Raw genomic sequence first — 23,868 nt, 5'->3', positions numbered from 1 at the left:
GGGGGGAGGGGACATTTTGCCTATAGTTCTACTTTAAGGCTTTTCTTTTACCTTAATGCATTCTAACCCCCCCCCCCCCCCCCCAATACTTTGTTCCGCTTTAAATTCAGCGATATGCCCAAGAGCAGCATCACTTTTCTCCTCACATGACTAAGAGGTAGTATCAGGAGTAATTGTCAATCAAATCCTGAGAATCGGTATGGGACCCCAGCAGAGGAGGTTCAGGGCAGCTCTGTGCAACACCACTGCACAGAGCAGGTGAGTATAACCCAGTGTTTCTCAACTCCAGTCCTCAAGGCGCTCCAACAGGTCGTGTTTTCAGGCTTTCCATTATTTTTCACAGGTGATTTGATCAGTTTAACTGCCTTAGTAATTACTACAGCCGTTTCATCTGAGGGAAATCCTGAAAACATGACCTGTTGGGGCGCCTTGAGGACTGGAGTTGAGAAACACTGGTATAACCCGTAATAATAATTCCATAATAATGCTTTTAAATATTGAATTATTATATTTTTTTTATTATTGATTTAAAAGAACACTAGCAACATTTTGCTTGTCCCCATTAAGGAGGTTTCTTCCTGTCTTAATGGCAGGGAGAGGATTAGAATGGCTATTGAGTCCTGTCCTAGTGGCACCTGCACCACACATTTGTGGCACAATTTATTGTCTTGGTGTTGTCGGGACAGGAAATGAGGCAAATGCTTCTCCAATGAGGATAACGAGTACAATAAAACCTAACTGAAGACTGTTTTCCATTTGTGTTTAATGTAGTCTGGTTTTATGCTTTGTCCTGCAGGGTGCAAGCATGTGAAAGGCATCCTTCTCTTTGGTCCTCCTGGTTGTGGTAAGACCCTCATGGCTCGACAAATTGGTAAAATGCTAAACGCCCGTGAGCCTAAAGTAGTCAACGGTCCTGAAATTCTAAACAAGTACGTTGGGGAATCTGAAGCTAACATTCGTAAGCTGTTTGCTGACGCCGAGGAGGAACAGCGGAGGGTGAGTGCATTTCTCATTGGCCAATGCTCATTAAAATGAAATAGTCCTACAATGAACTTCTCTTATTTGCTCCTTTTTATAATGTGAGTGAATGTATGCACAGCTGCCATCTTCACCAGGTCTTCCAGGTTCGGCTATTTTGATTGGCTGTAATGACATATCTCCCTCACGCTAAAGAGTTTTATAGGTTGAACGGGCCCTGGCTTATGTGTCTTGAACACTTCAAAAGCAAGACTTTACTTCATAAGTTACGACTCCATTCGTGTCCAGATGGGTGCTTTAGGTGTGTACCACCCCCACCCCACACCATTCACTTTGTGTGTTCCAGCTCCATCTCTTCCCCTTTAACATGAATTAAACAATCCAGTAGGTAAAGTGGGTGGCCCTCATAATGGGCATAGCAAGGGTGAAGATTCCGGAAATCAGTACAGAGATCTCACTAGTAGAATCCTTGAGTTGGAAGATACTGCCAGGTGGTTTAACTCTCCAGTACTCCTTTTACAAATGCTGAAATATCCATTTCAAATGGACTGACTCTTTAAGCAGGATTAAAACCAGCAACTGAATTGCAGCATAACATATAATGGCAATTTGCTCTAGAGGTGACGCTTGTTAACCTTACTCTTGACTAAATCATGGATTGCACCCTACGTCATTAATAAACATAATTGTTTTGCCTACAGCTTGGTGCCAACAGTGGGCTGCACATTATCATCTTTGATGAAATAGATGCCATATGTAAGCAGAGAGGCAGCATGGCGGGCAGCACTGGTGTCCATGACACTGTGGTCAACCAGTTGCTGTCTAAGATAGATGGTGTGGAGCAACTTAATAACATCCTAGTTATAGGTAAGACTTTAGCTGGTAGAAGGTGGCTTCTCACTGCGTGGGTGCTGGGGTCTTATCACTGTCCTCCTTCCTCTGTGTGTCTTGTACAGGAATGACCAACAGGCCAGACCTGATAGATGATGCTCTTCTGAGACCTGGCAGATTGGAGGTCAAAATGGAGATTGGTGAGTGTGACTTTTTTTTTTATTAGGGACTGCATCACTCCTCTGTTCCTCCCTTTGACATGTCTGTGTTATCTGGGCTTCTCAAGGCTTGCCTGATGAGAAAGGTCGCCTCCAGATCCTCCATATCCACACTGCTCGCATGAGAGAACACAAACTACTAGCTAGTGATGTGGAAATTCCCGAGTTGGCCACGGAGACCAAAAACTTCAGTGGAGCTGAGCTGGAGGGACTGGTGAGGGCAGCACAGTCCACAGCCATGAACCGACATATCAAGGTGAGACCTGCTCTTTGGCTTTTTTTAAAGATGTGTGTATTTAGCCATACCTACCAATCTAATGTAGCTCTTGGTCCATGAATAATGAAAGCAGTTATTTTGAGGGGTTGCCTAACTTTGTACAAACTGAGTTCAAATACCGCTGCCAGCTGCCTGTTCCCTGAGTTATGTGGTCTGTGAATTGGACAGTAGCTGCTTTATACAGAGCCTTCTCATGAAAATGTTTTACTTTATGATAAGGTGTACCTTTGTTAGCCACAAAGCCCTACCCTCTGTGTTCTGGGTATCCTGGTGTGACTGTTTGGTCTCAACAGCTTCATCTTGTAGCTTAGCCATACATAGCCCAACTCCCTGACTGACAAGTGCATCAGTAGCCAATTAAAGCTCTCATTAAATGGGGGGGGAATGGTGTGCCTATGCTTTGCTAGCAGGGCTTAGCCCTAAACTCAAGCGCTTACTAAGCCAAGATCAGAGGGAAGCACAAAAGTGGTTTTCGTAAAGGTCATTGGTGTCATCTTTGAGTGCTTAATCATAATTAGGACTTGCATCCACTGGGTAGTTAGTCACTTTCTGTACTGGTGAAGACATTTCATGTCCAGGTGGCTTCTGCTTTTATCTATATCATGACCAGATAAATGTGAACCCTCATAGGCATGCATCATGGCTTCAACAAAAATAATCTGCAAAGTAGATTATAATCACATTAAACAATGGGGGAGATTTACTAAAACTATAGCACTCAAGACCACCCCTCACTCCTCTCTCCTGGGAATTAACTGGTAAAAGAACCTAGCCAGGTGACGACAATGTTTAGGGACTACTTCGCAACACTATACACAACCTCAGTTTTGAATGACACCTCCACAATGGAATCATTCCTTTCTGAGCTACAAATTCATCAACTAACCGAGGAACAAGTTGGGGAATTGAAGGCACCATTGACGACGAAAGAGATCGCTGGAGCCATAGCAGATCAAAGGCACAGAGATCAAATGGCTTACCTGTAGAATTCTACTTCACATACACGTTCTTGTTTTAAAACTTCTCTCGCTATACAACTCCATATATGAAGACTCAAATGTACCCACCTCGATGAGGGAAGCATTAATTGTATTAATCCCCAAGCCTGGCAAGGATCCGAGCCTCTCAGAATCATATCGCCCTAATTCTTTACTCCAGGTGGATGTCAAGATTCCTGCAAAAGTCCTTGCCATCTGCCTTAATGTCATTTTATCACTGGTGCACAAAGATCAGTCGGGCTTTATGCCAGGCAGGAATACTTCTTTCAATCTTAGAAGATTGTTTATAAATCTTTGGACTTCTCATGACAACCCCGGGTCCAGGGTGATTGCGCGTTCCACTCGGTCAAGAGGCGGTATATATGGACCTACATAGGAAATAAGTTGCACTTGCACCAAACTCAATGTGGACCCACCAACCTAATTGCTCATAGGGGAAGGGAATAGTTGAGATGAATTCTTAAAAAATGGACTTGTATAAAAGTCCATAAAGTCCATATAAAAGCAACTTGAAGGCAGCCCAGCGGAAGATAAGAAGGGTCTTCTGGAACAGCTGAGAATAAAACACAGGCGCCACTCTAAGTGCAGTATGACAGCAAGTTTAATTTCACAAATGGAAATGAATGCTCACAAGAGTAAAATGGTAACAGGCATTTAGGCACAGTTTGCCAGACACTTAGAGTGGTATCTATGGACCTGCCTGGGAAAATTTGGACTAGGCCCTAGATTTATAAAATGGGTTCAACTGCTGTATCACTTTCCAGTTGCTAGGGTACTGGCCAACCGGTGGTCCTCTGAGAAGTACACCTCTATCGCCATTGCTATACGCACTGGCAGCAGAGCCACTGTCGTTTGCCATACGTGCACACCCTGACATAGTAGGACTCGGTAAGGGGCCGGTTACAAAAAAGATCAGCACCTATGCAGATGACACCCTGCTCTACCTAGATGACTAGAGATAATACCCTGCCAACAGCCCTGGCCTTGATATAATGTTTTGGTACCTTCTCCGGTCTCCGGATTAACTGGGATAAATCTCAGATACTCCCTTTAGACAGCTTTCCATCACCGAACTTAGGAATACAGACCACTCGAAACCTGGCTGACTACGTCTTAATATAATGCCACTCTTTGAAATACCTAAGCAGAAAACTCAAATATGGACCCAGCTCCCACTGGGAGTGATGGGCCGAAATAAATCTTGTGAAAATGGTACTATTGCCCAAAATATTATATATGATATGGCACTCACCAAAATCCTACAGACCTTGCTGGAACGGCCTTACCGGACTTTAACACATACTATCTAGCCACTTAAATGTCGCAACTATTCCACATAGACAAGGTTGACAGACATAGGTTTCCAATCTCCTTGTGTCCTAAGTGGTCACGTTTAACCCTGGATCCCTTTGTTGCATTAACGGGAGGAACAAAAGGGGCCGAGAGGGCGGGTGACCGCAAATCCCTGCTATACCAATACGGACGGGTATGGGATATTGTATCAGACAAGCTCAAACTACCACAAGTCCATGACTTCACTTCCAGTGGCATAATACAGCCCTCCCAGAATTCTACTTGATCCCAGACCCCGAACTGTGAAGCTCCAGGGAAATATTCTATTTGTCTCACATTACACAAAATGGGGAATTAAAGACTTTTGACAGGTTGAAATTCGAGTTTATGCTACCAAATCAAATGTTTTTCAGATACCTACAAATTTGCCATGCTATTCAACACAATTCCCTTCGGACAATTTCTCTCTAGACAATAACCCCTTAATGGAAGCAATAAAAAGCCCTGACCCCAAAAAACTGATCTCTCACTTTTATAATATGTTGTCACTCCCCCACATCATCCACATCAGCCTATACATTGAAGAATATATGGGAAGGGAAGGTGGAACCCACAGAGTATGGAGTGGAGTGAAGCCAAGCCTTAGATACCTGCAAACTAGTTTCACCCAGACTCTCTGATCGCTTGACTCAGATCTTTATACTGGGTCGATCATATCTTACACCACTAAGAATTTCTCGATTTAAACAAGGTCAATCCACTAATTTCCCAATGTGCCATCAAGACACGGGCACATTCTATTGCCTACTATGGCATTGCCCAAAGATTCAGGAATTCTGGACACAAGTAGTGCAGTTCCTACATGACACCATGGGTTCCCCCCTAACACTACACCCCAAGCCGTGCCTTTTGGGCATTTTCCCAGAACCAGATTTGGATAAATTCACTCAAATCTTCTTAAACTAAACATTCTTTTCTGCAAGAAAAGTCATATCCAGGCTATGGATGAGGCCCACCGGAGCTCACTAACTGGATAGTAGAAGTCAATAATAATCTGCCCTATAAGAAACTCATATACTCCCAATAGAGGATGTCCCTCAAAGTACAATAAGATCTGGCATAGGTGGCTACAGACCCCAAAACCTGCGTTGAACAGGGAGCCAATACACCAGGGATATGCAATTAGCGGACCTCCAGCTGTTGCAGAACTATAAGTCCCATGAGGCATAGCAAGACTCTGACAGCCACAAGCATGACACCCAGAGGCATGATGGGACTAGTAGTTTTGAAACAGCTGGAGGTCCACTAATTGCATATCCCTGTAATACATTATGAACCTCCAGTGTCTCCACTAGCTTCATGTGGTGAAACTGAGAGAAGAGCCCATAAAACATAATACACCTTGACAGTTGTATAACCTGACATAACAAAGTGGCAAAAACTGTCTCGTGTATGTCTGTAACATCAAGGGATGTCTTTGCGTGATAATTGACTATGATACTGTATAACATGCTAGACATTTGTCACAAATGTTTTATATATGTATATTTTATTATTGTTCAATAAAAATTAGTTTCAACGTAAAAAAAACATGGAGCACTCAGAATCTGGCGCAGCTGTACATGTTAGCTAATCCGCTTCTAACTTCAACTTGTTCAATTAAACGTTCACAAAAAAACCTGGAAGCTGATTGGTTTCTATGCAGAGCTGCACCAGATTTTGTACTTTACGGTTTTGGTAAATATCCCCCCAGTGCAAAGTTGGGGGGGGGGGGGGGAAGATTTACTAAATCATGCAAAGTTTTAGCTGGGTTCAGCTATAGAGACATGTTCCATGTTCCAGAGCCCTTTCCATGTGACAGTGCGCAGCATGGAGGTTGTTCTTCCCTGCAGCCGCTGTCGCATTAAAAATTGGTTCAGCAGTTCGGAGGGCTCCGCCCACACAGCTGCATCTTTCTTTCACAGTCCATCTGCCATGGTTGCAGATGGATTTGCTCTTAATTTATTATGAGTGTGGTAATTGGTACACTTGTACTCCACTGACACTTCCTGCTATTCTCCAACAGAAAACCCATACAAAAGTATGGGTAGTGAGCTGTAGAAAGAGTCTGCAGGAGCCAAAGGGAGTGCTCCTAATTGCAGCTTGTTACCTGTATAAGATATCTGCCCACAGAAGCAATCAATCAAATTCCAATCTCTCCACCATGGCCAAGACCAAAGAGTTGTCCAAGGATGTCAGAGAAAAGATTGTAGAACTACACGAGGCTGAAATGGGCTATCGGACCATCGCCAAGCAGCTTGGTGAGAGGGTGACAACAGTTGGTGCGATTATTCACAACTGGAAGAAACACAAAATAACTGTCGATCTCCCTCGGTCTGGGACTCCATGCAAGGACTCGCCTCATGGAGTTTCAATGATTATGAAAATGGTGAGGAATCAGCCCAGAACTACATTGAAGAATCATGTCTATGATCTCAAGGCAGCTGGGACCATAGTCAACAAGAAAACAATTGGTAACACACTACGCCGTGAAGAACTGAACTCCTGCAGCACCCTCAATGTCCCCCTGCTCAAGAAAGCACATGTACAGGCCCCGTCTGAAGTTTATTAATGAACATATGAATGATTCAAAGGAGAACTGGATGAAAGTGTTGTGGTCAGATAAGACCATAATCAACCTCTTTGACATCCACTCAACTCGCCGTGTTTGGAGAAAGAGGAATGCTGCCAATGACCCTAAGAACACCATCCCCACTGCCAAACATGGAGGTGGAAACATTATGCTTTGGGGGCATTTTTCTGCTAAAAGGACAGGACAACCTAACCGCATCAAAGGGACAGGGCCATGTATCGTCAATTCTTGGGTGAGGACCTACTTTCCTCCGCCAGGGTATTGAAAATGGTTTGTGGATGAGTATTCCAGCATGGCAATGACCCAAAACACACTGCCAAGGCAACAAAGGAGTGGCTCAAGAAGAAGCACATTAAGGTCCTGGAGTGGCCTAGCCAGTTCCCAGACCTTAATGCCATAGAACATAAGTAGAGGGAGCTGAAGGTTTGAGTTACGAAACGTCAGCCTCGAAACCTTAATGACTTGGAGAGGATCTTCAAAGAGGAGTGGGACCAAAATCCCTCCTGAGATGTGTGCAAAACCTGGTGGCAATCTACAAGAAACGTCTGACCTCCTGTGATTGTCAACAAGTGTTTTTCCACCAAGTACTAAGTCATGTTTTGCAAACGGGTCAATTATTTCACTCATTAAAAAGCAAATCAATTTATAACTTATTTGAAATGCATTTTTTCTGGATATTTTTGTTGTTGTTTTGTCTCTCACTGTTAAAATAACCCTTCTATTAAAATTATAGACTGATCATTTCTTTGTCAGTGGGCAATCGTATAAAATCAGCAGGGGATCTAATACTTTTTTTCCTTCATTTTTTTTTTTTTTTTTACATATTGCACATTTGTGTGATTATACAAGTAAGATTGAATTGAATGCTACCATTTAGAAAGGGCTTCCAGGATGGAAAGGTTTGGCGATAGCTGCCCCAGCCTCTTGCAAACTCATAATCTTCTTAATATTTCAACACCTGACAATATCAAACCACCACCCGGAATGTCTAAACACTCGTTTGACCTTTAATAGCTGGCAAAAGGGGTCTGTCTGTGTCTCCTCTGTTCCAGATATTAACCACAGCCTGTTGTAGTCTCTCATGTACAGAAAGAATAGGAATATAGATCAGTTATATGCAGCACAGTGCAAGGATTGTAGATCCTAACCTGCTCCTGTTTTGTCGGTGTCAAAATAGGCCATTCCAGTTCACTTGTTGAAACCATTCAAAATAATTGCTAGGTGGCAGTTTTTGCTTTATCTGTAGTCACACGATCGGTTCTAGTGTTGCAAATATGAAGTGTTGCACCCCTAGCATTCCTTTAGACATGCAAGTCCTTCACCAAAGCTGCATCTGTTCGCACGGTATATTTTTGTTTACCTTCTTGCTTATGTTGCATGCTTTTAAACTATTACATATTTACTTTTTTATTACATTACTATGAATATAACTAACTGTTAATGTGCAGGAGCATTTAAAATTGTGAGGTCAGTTTAATTGTGCATTGCTTAATGAGAACCTGTTTAGATTCCAACATCGCGTTCCATCCCTGTCAGAAGTTCTTCACAGGCTGATGTCAGAAGGAAACCACAAATACCCATTAACTTGATCCATCAGGTGGTCATATGTAATGAAAAGGACCTCAGGTAGCCGGTTTGTACCTTTTTGGATACTAACTTCATTAAAGATGTCCCCTCTCTTCTTAGGCCACCACCAAAGTTGAGGTTGACATGGAGAAGGCAGAACGCCTGCAAGTAACAAGGGTAGACTTCTTAACATCTCTGGAGAATGATATAAAGCCTGTAAGTAGTTTTCTTTTTACCACAGATACTGGGCCTCCACTATGATCGTCTTAAAGATAATTTAATCCTTCTTGGCTTGATGTTCCATACTGCTCTTCTTATTATATGTCAGGTAACACAGTTTGTTGCATCTCACCCTTTTTTATTTTTTTAAATTTTTTAGGCCTTTGGAACTAACCAAGAAGACTATGCAAGCTACATTATGAATGGCATCATTAAGTGGGGAGACCCGGTGACCCGTGTCTTGGAGGATGGGGAACTGCTTGTCCAGCAGACGAAGAACAGTGACCGAACACCCCTTGTTAGTGTTCTTCTTGAAGGTAGGTATATTGAAATCCGTTTGGCTGTGCGGTTTATGATCTCGTATGGAAATGTCAATCAATGTTATTCTGACTCTTGTTTGTCCCTTGACAGGTCCACCACACAGCGGCAAGACGGCACTGGCTGCCAAGATCTCTGAGGAATCCAATTTCCCATTTATCAAGATCTGCTCACCAGAGAAGATGATTGGCTTCTCTGAGACCGCTAAGTGCCAAGCTATTAAAAAGGTATCCGCCCTGTTCTATCTGGCTCATGAATAATAACCAGTGAAAAGGGGGAAAAATGCATTGCCCTTAGTCAATCAGATGTTCCTTTGTCTTTGCTAGCCCACATTAGGAAAATGTAGTGGGAATCTGCTTTCCCTGGCAGTGTGTCTGTGTTGCTTTTACCTGGCTGTTGTTTTCCCTTTTCTATCTTACAGCTATATAATCAAGTCCAGCAATTTACATTCTGGGGTCCCTCAATTGTGGTTTATTTGAATGAGCATCAGTGAAATTATACTTACACTTCGAGGGGAACATTGAAGTACAAATACATTTTAAAATGTTTGTAAAGGCATTTTTTTTTTAAATTAGCCCCTTCAGCTCCCGAATATTTACCTCCCTTCATGACCAGGCCATTTTTTTTGCGATATGGCACTGCGTTGCTTTAACTAACAACTGTGCAATCGTGCGACGACGTACCCAAATAAAATTGATGTCGTTTTTTTTCCAACAAATAGAGCTTTCTTTTGGTGGTATTTGATCACCTCTGGCAATTGAATTTTTTGCACTTTTAACAAATATAGACCGACAATTTTGAAAAAAAAAAATCCTTTTTTTTAGTTGCTATAAAACATACCAAATAATAAAAAAATAAAAAAAATCGAATTTCTTCATCCATTTAGGCCAATATGTATTCTGCTACATATTTTTGGTAAAAAAAAAAAAAATCCCAATAAGCGTATATTGATTGGTTTGCGCAAAAGCTATAGCATCAAAAAACGATGGGAAAGATTTATGGATTTTTATTTTATTTTTACTAGTAATAGCGGCGATCAGCATTTTCTTTTTTTTTCTCTTTTTTGTGGGACTGCGACATTACGGCAGAGAAATCTGACACTAGGTGACACTTTTTGGGGGCCAGTGACACCAATACAGTGATCGGTGCTAAAAAAAACAAAACAAAATGCATTGTTGCTGTACTAGTGATGCTGGCAGGGAAGGGGTTAAAACCAGGGGCGATCAAAGGGTTAAATGTGTTTCCTGGAAGTGTTTGCTAACTGTGTGGGGGGGTCTTTGACGGGGAAGACAGATTTGTGTTCCTGCTTAGCAGAAACCTAGGATCTCCATCTTCCCCTCCGACAGAACAGCGATCTGCTTTGTTTACATAAGCAGACCGCTGTTGTGCCTCTCTCAGGAACGATTGCCGGGTACCAGAGAACATCGGGTCCGCTGGTTTGCTCCTGCTGTGTCCAATCACAGAGGGAGCTGGTTGCCGGACTCGTGAATGCGTGTCCCAGACCGAGAAACCAAAAAGACATACAGGTATGTGATTTCATGCTGAAGGGTCACCCTGTCGTAGTATATGTGCATGGGGCGGTCCGGAAGCTGCTCTGAGCAATGGTTACTGCACAGAGCAACCTTCAGCCTTCTCTTCTGGGGTCCCCCACTGGCGATCTTGTCTCCTCCTCCTCTGTGTCTGCCCTCATTAAGTGCTTGCTATGGCAGAAGACAGGCAGGCTAAATCCCTAGCTGTGCTATGTGTCAGTTGACGCACAGCAGGGGGCTCAGTCCTGCTCACAGCGGCAGGTAAAAAAATGTTTTACCTTTTTTAGAACCACTTTAAATATCGTAAAAATAACCGGTGTTTATTCACTATCTCAGACCACTAACAGTATGCTAAGTCACCATTAATGTACTCTGCAACAGTATGCCTGTATATCAAGAATAATGTAAAAGTGAATGTGAGAGAAGACATCACTGAGGAAGCTAGGGAGGAGGTGGAATCCTTATGGGTAGAGCTCAAAAGGGATTAAACTAAAAGGAAAATACTGGGAGTATGCTATAGGCCCCCTAACCTGAGGGAGGAGGGTGAGGCGGACCTCCTATCACAATTTGGATTAGCAGCAAGGATGGGAAGTGTCATGATATTGGGAGATTTTAATGATCCAGACATAGACTGGGTGGAAGGAACCGCGTATTCGCCTAAGGTTTGCCAGTTCGTAAATGTCTTGCAGGACAATTTCATGGGTCAGATGGTAGACGCACCAACTAGAAACAAAGCGTTACTAGACCTACTGATTACCAACAATACAGACCTTTTATAGTGGAAATAAGAGGCAATTTAGGAAACAGAGATCACAGGTCAATTAGCTTCAGTATAAATCACACTAATAGGAAACATAAGGGGAAAACAAAGACATTTGAATTTCAAAAGAGCAAACTTCCCTAAACGATGAACCTTCCTAGAAGATATTCATTGGGATAAAATCTTAGGAACACGGAGGAAAAATGGGTTTGCAATAAGGGCATTAGCCAGTGCATCCCATTGGGGAAATAAATTTAAAATAGCTAATAAAAGTCCTGGGTGGCTTAACTCCCAATGTAAAAATGCATATAAAAGCAAAGGAGAAGGCCTTCAAAAAAAGGCTGAAAGATCATCATCAGCATTCAGACATTACAAAGAATGCAGTAAGAAATGTAAGGGTGCAATTGGGTAAAACACAAAAGACACACATACATGGTGGAGGAGAGCTAAAAAAAATCCCAAGAATTTCTTTAAGTATATAAACAGTACAAGAGGGAGGACATATGGTTACAAAGGATGGGGAGATGGCGAAGGTATTGAATTTATTCTTCTCAGCCTTCACGAGGGAATCGGGGGGGGGGGGGGGGCTTCAGTAACCAAAACTGCAGTGTTTATCCTCATGGCACATCACAGGAAGCACCCTCATGGCTAACAGAGGACAGAATTAAAACTAGACTTGGAAAATTTAACATGATTAAGTCACCGGAACCAGATGGCTTGCACCCGAGGGTCCTTAGAGAACTCAGTCAAGTAATTTCCAGACCATTGTTTCTAATTTATACTGACAGTCTACTGACTGGAATGGTACCAGCTGATTGGAGAAAAGCCAATGTAGCACCAATATTTAAAAAAGGGCCAAAATACCTCCCTGGGAATTACAGACCAGTTCTTCTAACATCAATAGTATGTAAGCTCTTGGAGGGGATGATAATGGACTATATACAAGATTTTCGTTTTGAAAACGGTATCATTAGCAGTAATCGGCATGGATTCCTGAAGAATCTATGGCACTCAGGGGTGCCGGGGGGGGTTTCTGGGCCTGAGTAGAGGAGGATCGGGGGCTGCACAGTGAAAACCCATTGGACAGAGCAGGTAAGTATGACATGTTTGTTATTTTTTTTAAACCTAAAAAAAAATACCTTTTAACCACTTCCAGCCCAAGGACGTCATTGACTTTGAGTGGGGATATCTGAATGTGCTCTCTCGTGCGATCGGCGAGCTGGAGAACAATTTGCTGCCGGACATTGATCATAGGGATTTCTGGTGAACCAGATGGTCTCCAGTCATCTCTATGACCATCGGAGGCCTGGGTCTGACGTTATAATTTGGGATGTAAACAATGCCGGGGACTCGGCTGGCTTTCCAGCCGAGACAGTTCATTTATTTTTTTATTTTATTTTTTATCTTGGTCTTTCCAGCCTGGAGGAGAGATGAGGATCTTGGAGAACCCACATCTCTCCATAAAGAGGACCTGGGGGGGATCAAATCATTTAAAGTGTAAAAATAAACAATAATAAAAAAATAAATAATAAATAATATAATAATAATAATATATATAAATATAATATAAATAATAATAATAATAATAATAATAAATAAATATATAAATATATATATATATATATATATATATATATATATATATCTCTTGTGCACAGAAGCATACGCAAGTTGCACCCACATATGTAAACTATGTTCAAATCACACATGTGAGGTATCGCCATGTGCATTGGAGTAAGAGTAACAATTCTAGCCCAAGACCTCCTCTGTAACTTGGAACTGGTAACCTGAAAAAAAAGTTTTAAACGTCACCTATGGAGATTTTTAAGTACCAAAGTTTGGCACACTTCCACGAGCATGCGCAATTTTAAAGCTTGACATGTTAGGTATCTATTTACTAGGCATAACTAGGCATAACATCTTTCACATTATACAAAAAAATTGGGCTAACTTTACTGTTGTTTTTTTTTTTAAATTCATGAAACAGTTTTTTCCCCCCAAACAAAACGTGTTTGAAAAATTCCTGCGCAAATACCGTGTGAACTAAAAACTTGCAAAGATCGCCATTTTGTTCTATAGGGTCTCTGCTAAAAAAAATAACATATATGGGGCGTGGCCTGGACGGCAATGGTGTAGGTCGCATGTGAGCTGAGCTCCGCTCTCGGTTTATCCTGCCAGCTATCCTGTGAGCCTGTAAACCACCCAGTCTTGTCGGTGACAGACCCCCGGCCACGGACCTGCAATGTCTCAGTCGACATTGCAGGTCCGTCTGCCTTGGACAAGTACTGGAGGCTGGATAAGGACGGAGACCAAGATGGCGCCTCCTCACAGCAGCCAGGGAAGCAGGCCGCAAGTGATACCGCTAAGGTGCTAGAGGCTATTTCATCGTGCCAGACCTCCTTGACCACAAAAATCAAGGAGATAATGGTGGACACCTCCCTTATAAGGCAAGATATTACCAAACTCCGGGACCGCGTCAAGGAGGCAGAGGACAGGATCGGGCAGGCGGAGGACGTGCTCCACCCGCTCCAGCACTCCCACGAGGAGGTACAGCGCCAACTACAAGTCTTGTCCCAAAAGCAGGAGGACCTGGAAAATAGAGCTCGCAGGTCGAACCTCCGGTTCATAGGCCTTCAGGAGGGTGCCGGGGGCCCTGATCCACCTACCTTCCTCGAGACCCTGTTGATTCAAACATATATATATATATATGCCCGCCAAGCGCCCGTCGGAGGGGGCGCCGCCACTCACGTTCATTGCCAAGCTGCTGAACTTTCGGGACCGAGACGCCATCCTGTGCCTGAATAGGGAGAAGGGGAATATTCCCTTCCAGGCTGGCCGTCTGATGGTATTTCTGGATTTCTCGGCGGAGGTCCAAAAGCAAAGAGCCCGCTTCGTGGAGGTTAAACGGCGGCTGAGAGTTCATCACTTGAAGTATGCCATGCTATATCCTGCACGGCTCCGTATCATGGGAGAGGATCGAGCACACTTTTTTGAAGATGCGGTGCAAGCGGCGGCGTGGCTGGATCAGAGGAAAACTGACAGAAACTGCCAGGCCTAAAGAAGGACTAAACCGGCACTATAAGGGGGTAAGCAACAATCCTGTCTTTTGCCCGGGTGGAGAGGTCCCCTTTCTATCTACCAGCCAGTTCCTGTGGATGGGGCCTCCACTGTTGGGACATCCAGGGTATAGGCCTTTACTGGGACCATGTCCACTGGATGCTTTGGGGGCTGTACTACTAACTGGCATGCAGACTTATATGGCCCGGAGCCCATACTACTTGGGACACATGTACTGTGCTCTCTTGGGACACACTTGGACGGGGCCGCTGGGAAAAAACTGAGACCATTGGCTTGCCGCACTGACTACTCTACTACCCAGTGGAACTGGTTGCACACACAAACCACGAGGCTTAGGGGGACTGTTGAAGTGGGGGATCCCACCTCCTTAGGTTTTATAACTGAACGCTTACTAAGTATTCTTATTGTATACCGAGAGCGGGGGTCATGGGCCCTATTACTCATATAAGCTCAATGGACCTATCACTGTGACCAATACAACGAGTGGTCGCCTTTTGCTAGGACAGCCGCTTGTTTACCGCTTGCACAGGGGTTGAACCTCCGCCTGTGCGTGGTGAGTAAACGACTGTCTGGAAGTTTGTGGTTGAATGCTCCAGCAAAGTTGGGTGAGCTGAGGGCTGGGTGGGGGGAGGGGGGGGGGGTTTGTTGGGGGTTGGTTAAGAGTTTTTGTTTATGGTTATATGTTTGAGTTTTTGGTACACGGGATGGAAAGCTTGCACCATCCCTTGACGGGTCTTACATATGCATCTGGGGATTGAGGGGGGGGGTCGTACCCTGAGGGTCGGTCCGCTTGCCCTGGATAATGGAACAAATTTCTGACCTGGAACGTCTGTGGGATTAGGGACAAACTCAAACGTACGCTAATATTTGACTGCCTTAAATCCTATAGGGTGGATATTATAGTGTTGACTGAGACGCATGTTACCGGCCAGCTCCAGCTCGCTCTACGGCGTCCCTGGGTTGGCTGGGCATACCATGCGACTCACTCTCCTTATTCTCGGGGCGTGTCTGTCTTTGTGGCTGAGATGTTGCATTTCAGCTTGGTTTCCATGCGGACGGATCCCCAGGGTCGATTCATTTTTATGCACTGTACTATATATGGTAGGCAATATCTTATCTTGGCCCTGTATGTACCTCCCCCATATTCCGCTAGCTTGATAACAGAGAGACTGTCATACATGGCGCAGCAACCCAATACCCCAGCCATCTGGCTCGGGAATTTTAACATGACCCTGAACCCGAGTAGGGACAGACTGCACCATGGCCCCGACCCGACGATCCCGGCTATATCCAGACTGGGTCGCACTTTAAAGGAATTCTCCCTAACTGACGTGTGGCGATATAAGTTTCCCAACGCCCTGGCCTTCTCATGTTTTTCAGCAACACATTCCACCATGTCCCGAATTGACTATGTCTTGGTGTCGGACGTCCTGCTCCCCCGGTTGGTGGATGCGGGGTACCATGCTCGATCTTTGTCGGATCATGCTCCCTGCTGGGCCACACTCCAACTCGCCCCACAGATGGGGCCCTGCTCCTGGCACCCCAACCCTTTCTGGTTGGTGGCACTGGGGGAGCAGGACGACCTAATGGGGGAATGGCGCTACTTCTTTGACACTAATAGGGGTACGGCAATGGAGGGGGCAATATGGGAGGCGTTCAAATTGCATGCACGCTCTACTTTAATTAGGCGGATTAATAGACTGAAGGGGTCCTCTAAAGTACTGGCCCAGCAGGCGTCGGAAAAGCTTGAATCGCTAACGTGTGCTTTCGTTTCAGACCCCACGCAGGCTAACGCCTCGGCGCTTAAACTCCAAACACGCATACTAGATCAATTGCACTTTGAGCAAGCCAGGCGCAAACACTTTTTTAGAAACCGCGTATCTTTGAACAGGGAGAGAGGGCGGGCAAGCTCTTGGCGTACCTGGCTCATCAGGATGCCAGGCCGCCAGTTGTGGTATACCTGTTAGACGAGAACAATGTCCTCATCTCAGACCCGGTAGCCGTTGCAGAGATGTTTCGGCACTACTATGGGGATCTGTATACCTCCCGGGTGGAGGTTACTGTGCAGGAGACTCGGGCATTTCTACAGGATGTACCATTTCTGCAGCTATCCACGGCCCAGGCTGCAGAGTTGGAACTTCCTATTACTAGGGAGGAGGTCGAGGCGGCAATCGCATCGATTTTATTACCCAAATTCCTTTACAAGTTTTGGCACTCACCAATTCTTATTCCCCTAAAAAAATGTAAAACACTGGACACTATCCTCAATACTTTTAGCTCGGGAAGGCACAAATTGGCTTGGAATACCCTTAAAAATCTTACCGATGGGGGGGGGGGGGGGGGGGCTGCGCTGCGCTCCCAGACTTCCACTCATACTATATCGCAGCCCAGCTTTCCCACTTCTACCACCTACATAAGTCAGACGGACCCAGGTATCAAGCATTGACCTGTGGGAGGCCTACTAGCTATGCTCACTCCCCCCTTCAGGTTCTATTTCGGGGAAGAGAGAACAGTAGGAAAGGGAAGGACAGCAACCTTTTACTTGACAAACACAGGCGCATATGGGACATTGCACAGAGAATGACCGGGGCAGATTGGGTGCACTCACATACCCCATTATGGCATAATCCCCAACTGGGGGAACTTCAATCGCTACCAGGTATAGGCCTTTGGGCCTCCAGGGGCGTAGTATACTTGCATCAGGTTATCGCCCCCTTAGGTGTACGCAGCTTTCAGATGCTACAGGGGGAATTTGGGATCCCCTCGCATATGGTTTTCCGTTATATGCAACTCGTCCATGCCCTTCGGGCTCAGTATGCGGGGAGGTTACCAAGCCCCCAAGAATTGTCCCTGGTAGGCGTTATACTAGGGGAGGATCCCACTAAACTGATATCCACCATATATAACCTCCTCAGGGCACGATCAGTAACCAGGATTGCCAAGGTAGCAAAGCATAGGTGAGAGGAGGAGATAGGCCCGCTGGAGACTGAGGATTGGGAGGAGGTCCTTACAAAGGTTAAATGAATGTCTCCTAGGCTATCAGATCGGTTAACTCAATTATACATTCTACACAAATCATACCTCACGCCGGCAAGAATCCGTAAATATAAAGCCTCTCAGGACCCGCGGTGGGGTGGTCACCCATGTACATTTTACCACTTAATTTGGTCCTGCCCGGATGTTCAGGCATTTTGGCTAAGTGTCATACAGTTCCTACATGACCATATGGGCTCCCGCTTACAATTAGACCCTAAGACGTGTCTGTTGGGTTTTTTGACAGAAACACCGACTGATCAATCCCATACTGTCTTTACACAAAAGACCCTGTTTAGTGCTAGGAAGCTAATTGCCAAGTTGTGGTTGCGCTCTGTACCTCTCACAGTCAGGGCATGGATAACTGAGGTGAATTTACCATTACCCTTAAAGAAGGTTGTCTATGCACATAGGGGGTGCCCTAACAACTACAACAAGATCTGGGACCGGTGGGTCAACAGTCCGGATACCTGCATAGACTAAATTCACACTATAACGCTTGGCGCAGCTGCTGTCACAGGATCACCTTGGGTTGTACTCTGCCGGGTGCTTGGGAGAGATGCTTGCTTGGATGGCGGGGTGGGGGGGGGGGGCAGGTTGCATAGATTGAGCACATAAGGATTCCTACATGTACAGAGCGTAGCCCCTGGGTGTGGTTGTCCTCATCTGCCCCTCTGGTGGATGCACTGGGTGCAGGAACGGGGGGATGACGGGTAGGCTTGCACACTGTATGATAAACAGTAATGTAAACAAATTGAGTATACTGTATTTTTAATGTGACCTTCATCCTCTGTTTTGATGGCCTATGTATATTGTACTTTGAATGCTTTGTTATTCTCACTACCAATAAACTCGTTGTTTAAAAAAAAAAAAAAAAAAAACATATATAATGTTTGGAGGTTCTGAGTAATCTTCTAGCAAAAAAAAAGGATTTTTAAATGTAGGAGCGAAGTGCCAGAATTTGGCCAGTATGGAAGTGGTTAATATCCCATTAATATCTATCATCCTTCCTTCACTTCCCTATTATCCATGCTATTCATTGTTGTGCTTTGATATTTTCCTCCTAGATATTTGATGATGCTTACAAGTCTCAACTGAGCTGCGTTGTTGTAGATGATATAGAGAGGCTACTAGGTAAGCATTTTGAAAGTCTTTCTTTTTTATAATGGCTATGTCAGGGAAAGCTTTTGAATTCACTGCTCCTTTATTGTAGATTATGTGCCGATTGGTCCCCGTTTCTCCAATCTGGTGCTGCAGGCTCTGCTTGTGCTCTTGAAGAAAGCCCCTCCTCACGTATGAGTATACTTTAGGAATGATTACCTTGTAATATTGTCTTTGTTTCACTTCAAGCCACAGCTGAGCTAACCATCTTCTTGCCTTCAGGGTCGTAAACTACTAATCATTGGCACCACCAGCCGCAAGGATGTTCTTCAAGAGATGGAGATGTTGGATGCTTTCAGTACAACCGTCCAAGTTCCAAATATCAGAACAGGAGAGCAGCTTATGGAAGCTCTTGAGGTCAGTATATCCAGTGGAGTCTGCTATATGTAAAACACAACTGGACAGATTTGTATAAGGCAGAGGTTGCTAACCTGTCAGGACATTTAGAGGAATGAAAATAAATAAAAAAACATCGGTAATGGTGGTAGGCCAGGCCTGGCCTCATGGTGTAATTGGTTATTGGGGTGCTGGCAGCTGGCCAGCCTGCACAATGAAGCTGTGTGGCCCGGGTGCCTAGCCTACCATTATCACTGAATTTTGAATGTCCTGACAGGTTGGGAACCACGGCCTTATTTTTGTGGTGGCAGGACCCCAGCACTGTAAAGCAGCCACTCAGTAACCACTCAGACTTTATTGCTCAATCGTTATTGTCCATGATAATTGGTCCCACCTTTTGCATAGAGCTGTTTTATTTGGTACATATTGATCCAGCTTGGATAGCAGAGCAATGCACGTTTTGCACATAACCTGGCAGATTGGAGCTGTCACTTTCTGCTGCAGGTTAGGCAGGTTTAATGTAGGAATTAAATGCTCTTTTCTACATGTTTGTATATTAGACTTCTATAGCGATATGATATCGGATCTAGTATCAGACGGGGGCGCACGCCAGGGCCTTACAGCTGCACAGAATGGTGACCACACTATGGAATGTAAGCACCATGCAGGTATCTTCTGAGCCCAGATTACAAGATGATAGACTAGACTGCCTGGACTCAGAGGAAGTTGGATGAATAAATGCTGACTGATATTCAATCTAAAAGACTGAGGGCATCTCGTGGAGAGAAAGAAATGCTGTGGGACATTTCTGTCTGTTTATACTACTCGCTTTTTCTTCATTTCATTAGCTGGTGTTTTATCTATCATTATCTTTGGTCATTTCAGCTCCTGGGTAGCTTCAAGGACAACGAACGCTCCATCATTGCACAACATGTGAAGGGACGACCAGTTTACCTTGGAATCAAGAAGCTGCTAATGTTAATTGAAATGTCCTTGCAGGTGAGAATGGGGGAATATGGGGGGGGGGGGGGGGGGGGGTGTAGGGAGCAGCACAATGTTACCATCAAAGCAGTTAGTTTCAATTGTCCATAGTTAATGAGACACTGCCATCTAGTGGCCAATGTTTTTAGAGTAAATGTAGATTATTTCTAATATATAATGTCTGTTCTTCTTAGATGGACCCAGAGTATCGTGTTAGCAAATTTCTTACCCTCTTAAAAGAAGAAGCTTCGTAAGTATGCATGATGGGATATGTGAATGGAAATACAGGGCATTGTGAAATTATAATTGCACTTTAGTCTGTGTCAGAATGTGTGCGCTCTTTCCCTCAGTGCAGGGAGGAGGAAGCTGGCCTGCAGACAGCACAGCATACACAACTTTCTCTGGTCACAGCGTTGAGGCATTTGGTTTTTTATTAACATTCACAGTTAGTGCTGAGTAGACAGTAATGGAAAATCAGAGGTTTTGTATGTTTTATTTAAAGCCCTGCATGAATCTGTAAATGCTCTTATGTGTCACAACACTGAAGATGTTTACTGTGGTCTCCAGAGTGCATTTAGTTCCACTGAGTGCCCCTTGCCAGAGACCGGCTGTAGAATCTCAAACCTCCTATCCAAATTTAAAGGGGAGTGTAGCACATGCTGGTTCTAGGGTCATGGAGCTGAATGCAGCAATGTCCCGTGCTGGAATCATGACACAGTCCAGAGGGTCTGACTGCATCTACAGAAACATGGAGGGATTTTACTTTCCTCTACCCAGTTTAAGGTGGAAATATTCAGCACCTGAGTACATAATACACCAAGCTTCCTCTGCAGCCTGAGCTGGCTGACCACTTTTTTTTTTTTTTTTTCCACTTGCTGTTTTGATTCATCTTATTTGTATGGATGGTAAGAGAATCCGTGAATTGTGGTGTCTTACCTTCTCTATTTTCTTCAGGCACGGCCACCATTCTCTATGTAGGGAAAAGTGACAGTGTCTCTGCAGAGGGCCACCCGCCCCCACTCTCTTCTTCCTTCATTGCAGCTGGTACTAAATTAAACGGCATCAGCAACCAAGGGCAACGCCGACGCTACTCCCGAAGTCATGTGACAGAACCCAGGTCTAGTGATTGGCTGCTAGACGCTGAGCTGTGTCACAGGGGAGGAGGTCACATGCTTCCCAATACATAAATGTGCATGGTGTGGTCACTGGCTGAAATGGAGGAAGGAGTGGACAGGGAGCACTGGCGAGTTATATAAGTCGGGGGGTGTTTTAAGGTGACATTCTCTTTAAAGGAAACGTGTAGTGAGAAAATGTTGGAGTCTGCTATTGCTGTACTCTCCCTAAAAATGTTCAGTGCTTTCAGAGTCAGACCAGAAATCAGTATACAGCAAATGTAATGCAACTGACAGCTTGACCTGCTGATCAGGTTAGCGACTTTAGACTATTAAAGCCATTGGATCAGTATGACACCTGCCTCTGGGTTTAACAAAGTCACTAACCTGATCTGCATATCAGAAATTCTGACAGTCGTACCCCATGTGATGGGGTTAGCAGTGGCTGTATTTGTAGAGGCCTCTCTAATCACTGTTTTTGGTTATTTCAGAGAACCACCCCGTCGTGACTACGCTTAACTGGACATCTCATTGGTGTGGGCACGAGCCCTAGAGGATGTTTCCTTCAGAACCAGTAACATTCCACCCCTTACCGTCTGTTCCTGGGAAGGTTGGATCCTTGAAGCACACCACAGGTCCCCTTAGTACTGTGTCACACAGGACATGCATGTTATCTGACAACACTTTGTCAAAATCTTACACCACCTCAGCTTTGTACATCCATTCTGCTCCTAAGTTATATGAATGCACAAGGCGGCCATGTTGTAGCAGCCTCTTGTCAGAGCTCTCCATGGTACGTTCTCTGTATTCTTTAGTGTAATATGGTGGGACAGATGGACAAGGTGGCCTTTGGTGGTAAAGTCATTTTGTACCATTCTCATAGTTAAATTGAAGTTCTGTACTTTAATCTTGTAGCAGTCAGATCATTGATATGGCAGAGAACAGACCCTGCTGCAGCAGCCGTATTGGAATGTGTGTTCCTTAACCTGTCCAAAAGTCACTGCAGTGGCATTACCCTGATTTTGAATTACCTCGTTGTTATCCACACACAATTTAATCGCTAAACAAGTGGCCAGATTGTACAGCTTCTAAACTTGAATGGTGTGTTGATCTGTGGCACTGGTTGTGAATATTTATTTAAAAATGTCCAAAGCAATTGCATATCATTGTCTGTGGTTCCTGCTGCTGTGGATATGGCTGTGATCACCTGTACAGCTCTGAAAACGGTTTGTACAGATAAAGGGTATTACTTTCTCATATGGTGTTGTCTTTGTTAAAGAATTTGTGTTAGTGTGCCCATCATCACATAGGCAGCCAGTATATGCTGTGATTTGAAATAGCCGTTATGGGAGCCGGTGTCTAAAGACAGGCTTAGTGAACAGTATGGCTGCCCTACTACATAAGGATGATGGGTACACTTTTTAAATTATTGCCAGGAATCAGGTTTAAGCATACTTAAAGGTGTTGGGGGAGTTGCATGTCTCTATGGACTGAATATGCTCAAGTGGGTGTAAATATGCTGTGCCGGGTTGCTTTATCCCCTTTAGACTGCTCAGATCCACACTATCATAGCTGAGTCCACCTTCCCTGTCCCATCCGTGTCTCCCCTCCGTCTGGTGTCCTGTGATGTGACGCTGTGGCTGTTTCCCCCTCTTTTCTGCTTTACAGACACATGTTTTATCCTCCGTCCCACAGTATGTGTATATTTTATTGTGGATTTAAAATGGAAATAAATATTCTGTGGGTTATTACTGCTGAACAATCATTGCAATAAAGAAACTATTTATCGGATCTTCCTTTCTGCAGTGTGATGATGGAAGTCATATTTATGGTGCAAAAGTGGGAGCTTTATGTATTGAGTGTTGCAAGGCAAAGGGACTCTTTCATGAGAGAGAGTAAGTAGTGGGACATCCACTAAATAGTCTTTTCAAAAGGCTAATTGATTGACTGACTGTGTCTGGCTGTGTATAGGAGTGCCTGAATTTCTTTTAGGTCAAAGCCTCGACAAGCATAAAAGCCATTCCAGTCAACATTGGCAGCACCCATACATTTGTATTCTAAAATCCAGTCAGAATGAATAATCCTCCACTGAATTCTGATCACTCAGTTTTGGGTAAACATTGGTAGGCTGAGAGTCCCCCCTGCATCCTATCTCAGTAGGGAGATTTCTGGACTTCAGTCTCAGGTCTATCCAGAGATTTCCCCCACTGAATACACATTACATTTTATGGGTGGTTGATTTCCCCTGTATGTAAAAAAATATACATTTCATTATATAGCAGCTTACGAATTCTTGGCTGTGACGGCTACATTCAATTCCTTTTATTTACATCCGGTGATCTGGCCACTGTTTGTCTTGCAGATGTAGCAATTACAGGGATAAGACAAACCATTCAATACCGATAAATGCTGATCATTCTAAGCACCCCTTATGTACAACCTTTATCCCAAAATGAAAAAAAAACCTGCTTATTTTATTAATGGTACTTCACCATCAAATTTACACAGCGCTTTACATATTATTATACAGTCGCATCATAATGTATTA

General features: G+C 44.2%; 1 protein-coding gene across 1 annotated transcript in view; it reads left to right on the top strand.

Moving 5' to 3' along the window:
- The window catches only part of NSF (N-ethylmaleimide sensitive factor, vesicle fusing ATPase), a 132,580-nt gene extending 109,469 nt beyond the window's left edge, over positions 1–23,111 (top strand). The window contains exons 9-21 of the mRNA XM_077460152.1: positions 797–996; positions 1,680–1,845; positions 1,935–2,009; positions 2,096–2,283; positions 8,914–9,009; positions 9,173–9,329; positions 9,424–9,557; positions 18,798–18,864; positions 18,944–19,023; positions 19,114–19,248; positions 20,113–20,226; positions 20,403–20,458; positions 21,812–23,111. Coding sequence (XP_077316278.1) covers positions 797–996; positions 1,680–1,845; positions 1,935–2,009; positions 2,096–2,283; positions 8,914–9,009; positions 9,173–9,329; positions 9,424–9,557; positions 18,798–18,864; positions 18,944–19,023; positions 19,114–19,248; positions 20,113–20,226; positions 20,403–20,458; positions 21,812–21,839 — 1,496 coding nt within the window. The 3' untranslated portion in view covers positions 21,840–23,111. The remainder of the gene's footprint in view (positions 1–796; positions 997–1,679; positions 1,846–1,934; positions 2,010–2,095; positions 2,284–8,913; positions 9,010–9,172; positions 9,330–9,423; positions 9,558–18,797; positions 18,865–18,943; positions 19,024–19,113; positions 19,249–20,112; positions 20,227–20,402; positions 20,459–21,811) is intronic.
- Positions 23,112–23,868: the final 757 nt, after the last annotated feature.

This window comes from Lithobates pipiens, unplaced genomic scaffold (assembly GCF_037356315.1).
Source record: "Lithobates pipiens isolate NorthernLeopardFrog02 unplaced genomic scaffold, aLitPip1_a1.2 Scaffold_28, whole genome shotgun sequence".
Taxonomy (NCBI): Eukaryota; Metazoa; Chordata; class Amphibia; order Anura; family Ranidae; genus Lithobates; species Lithobates pipiens.
Note: the sequence above shows the minus strand (reverse complement) of the source record. Positions and strands in the feature narration are given on the sequence as shown.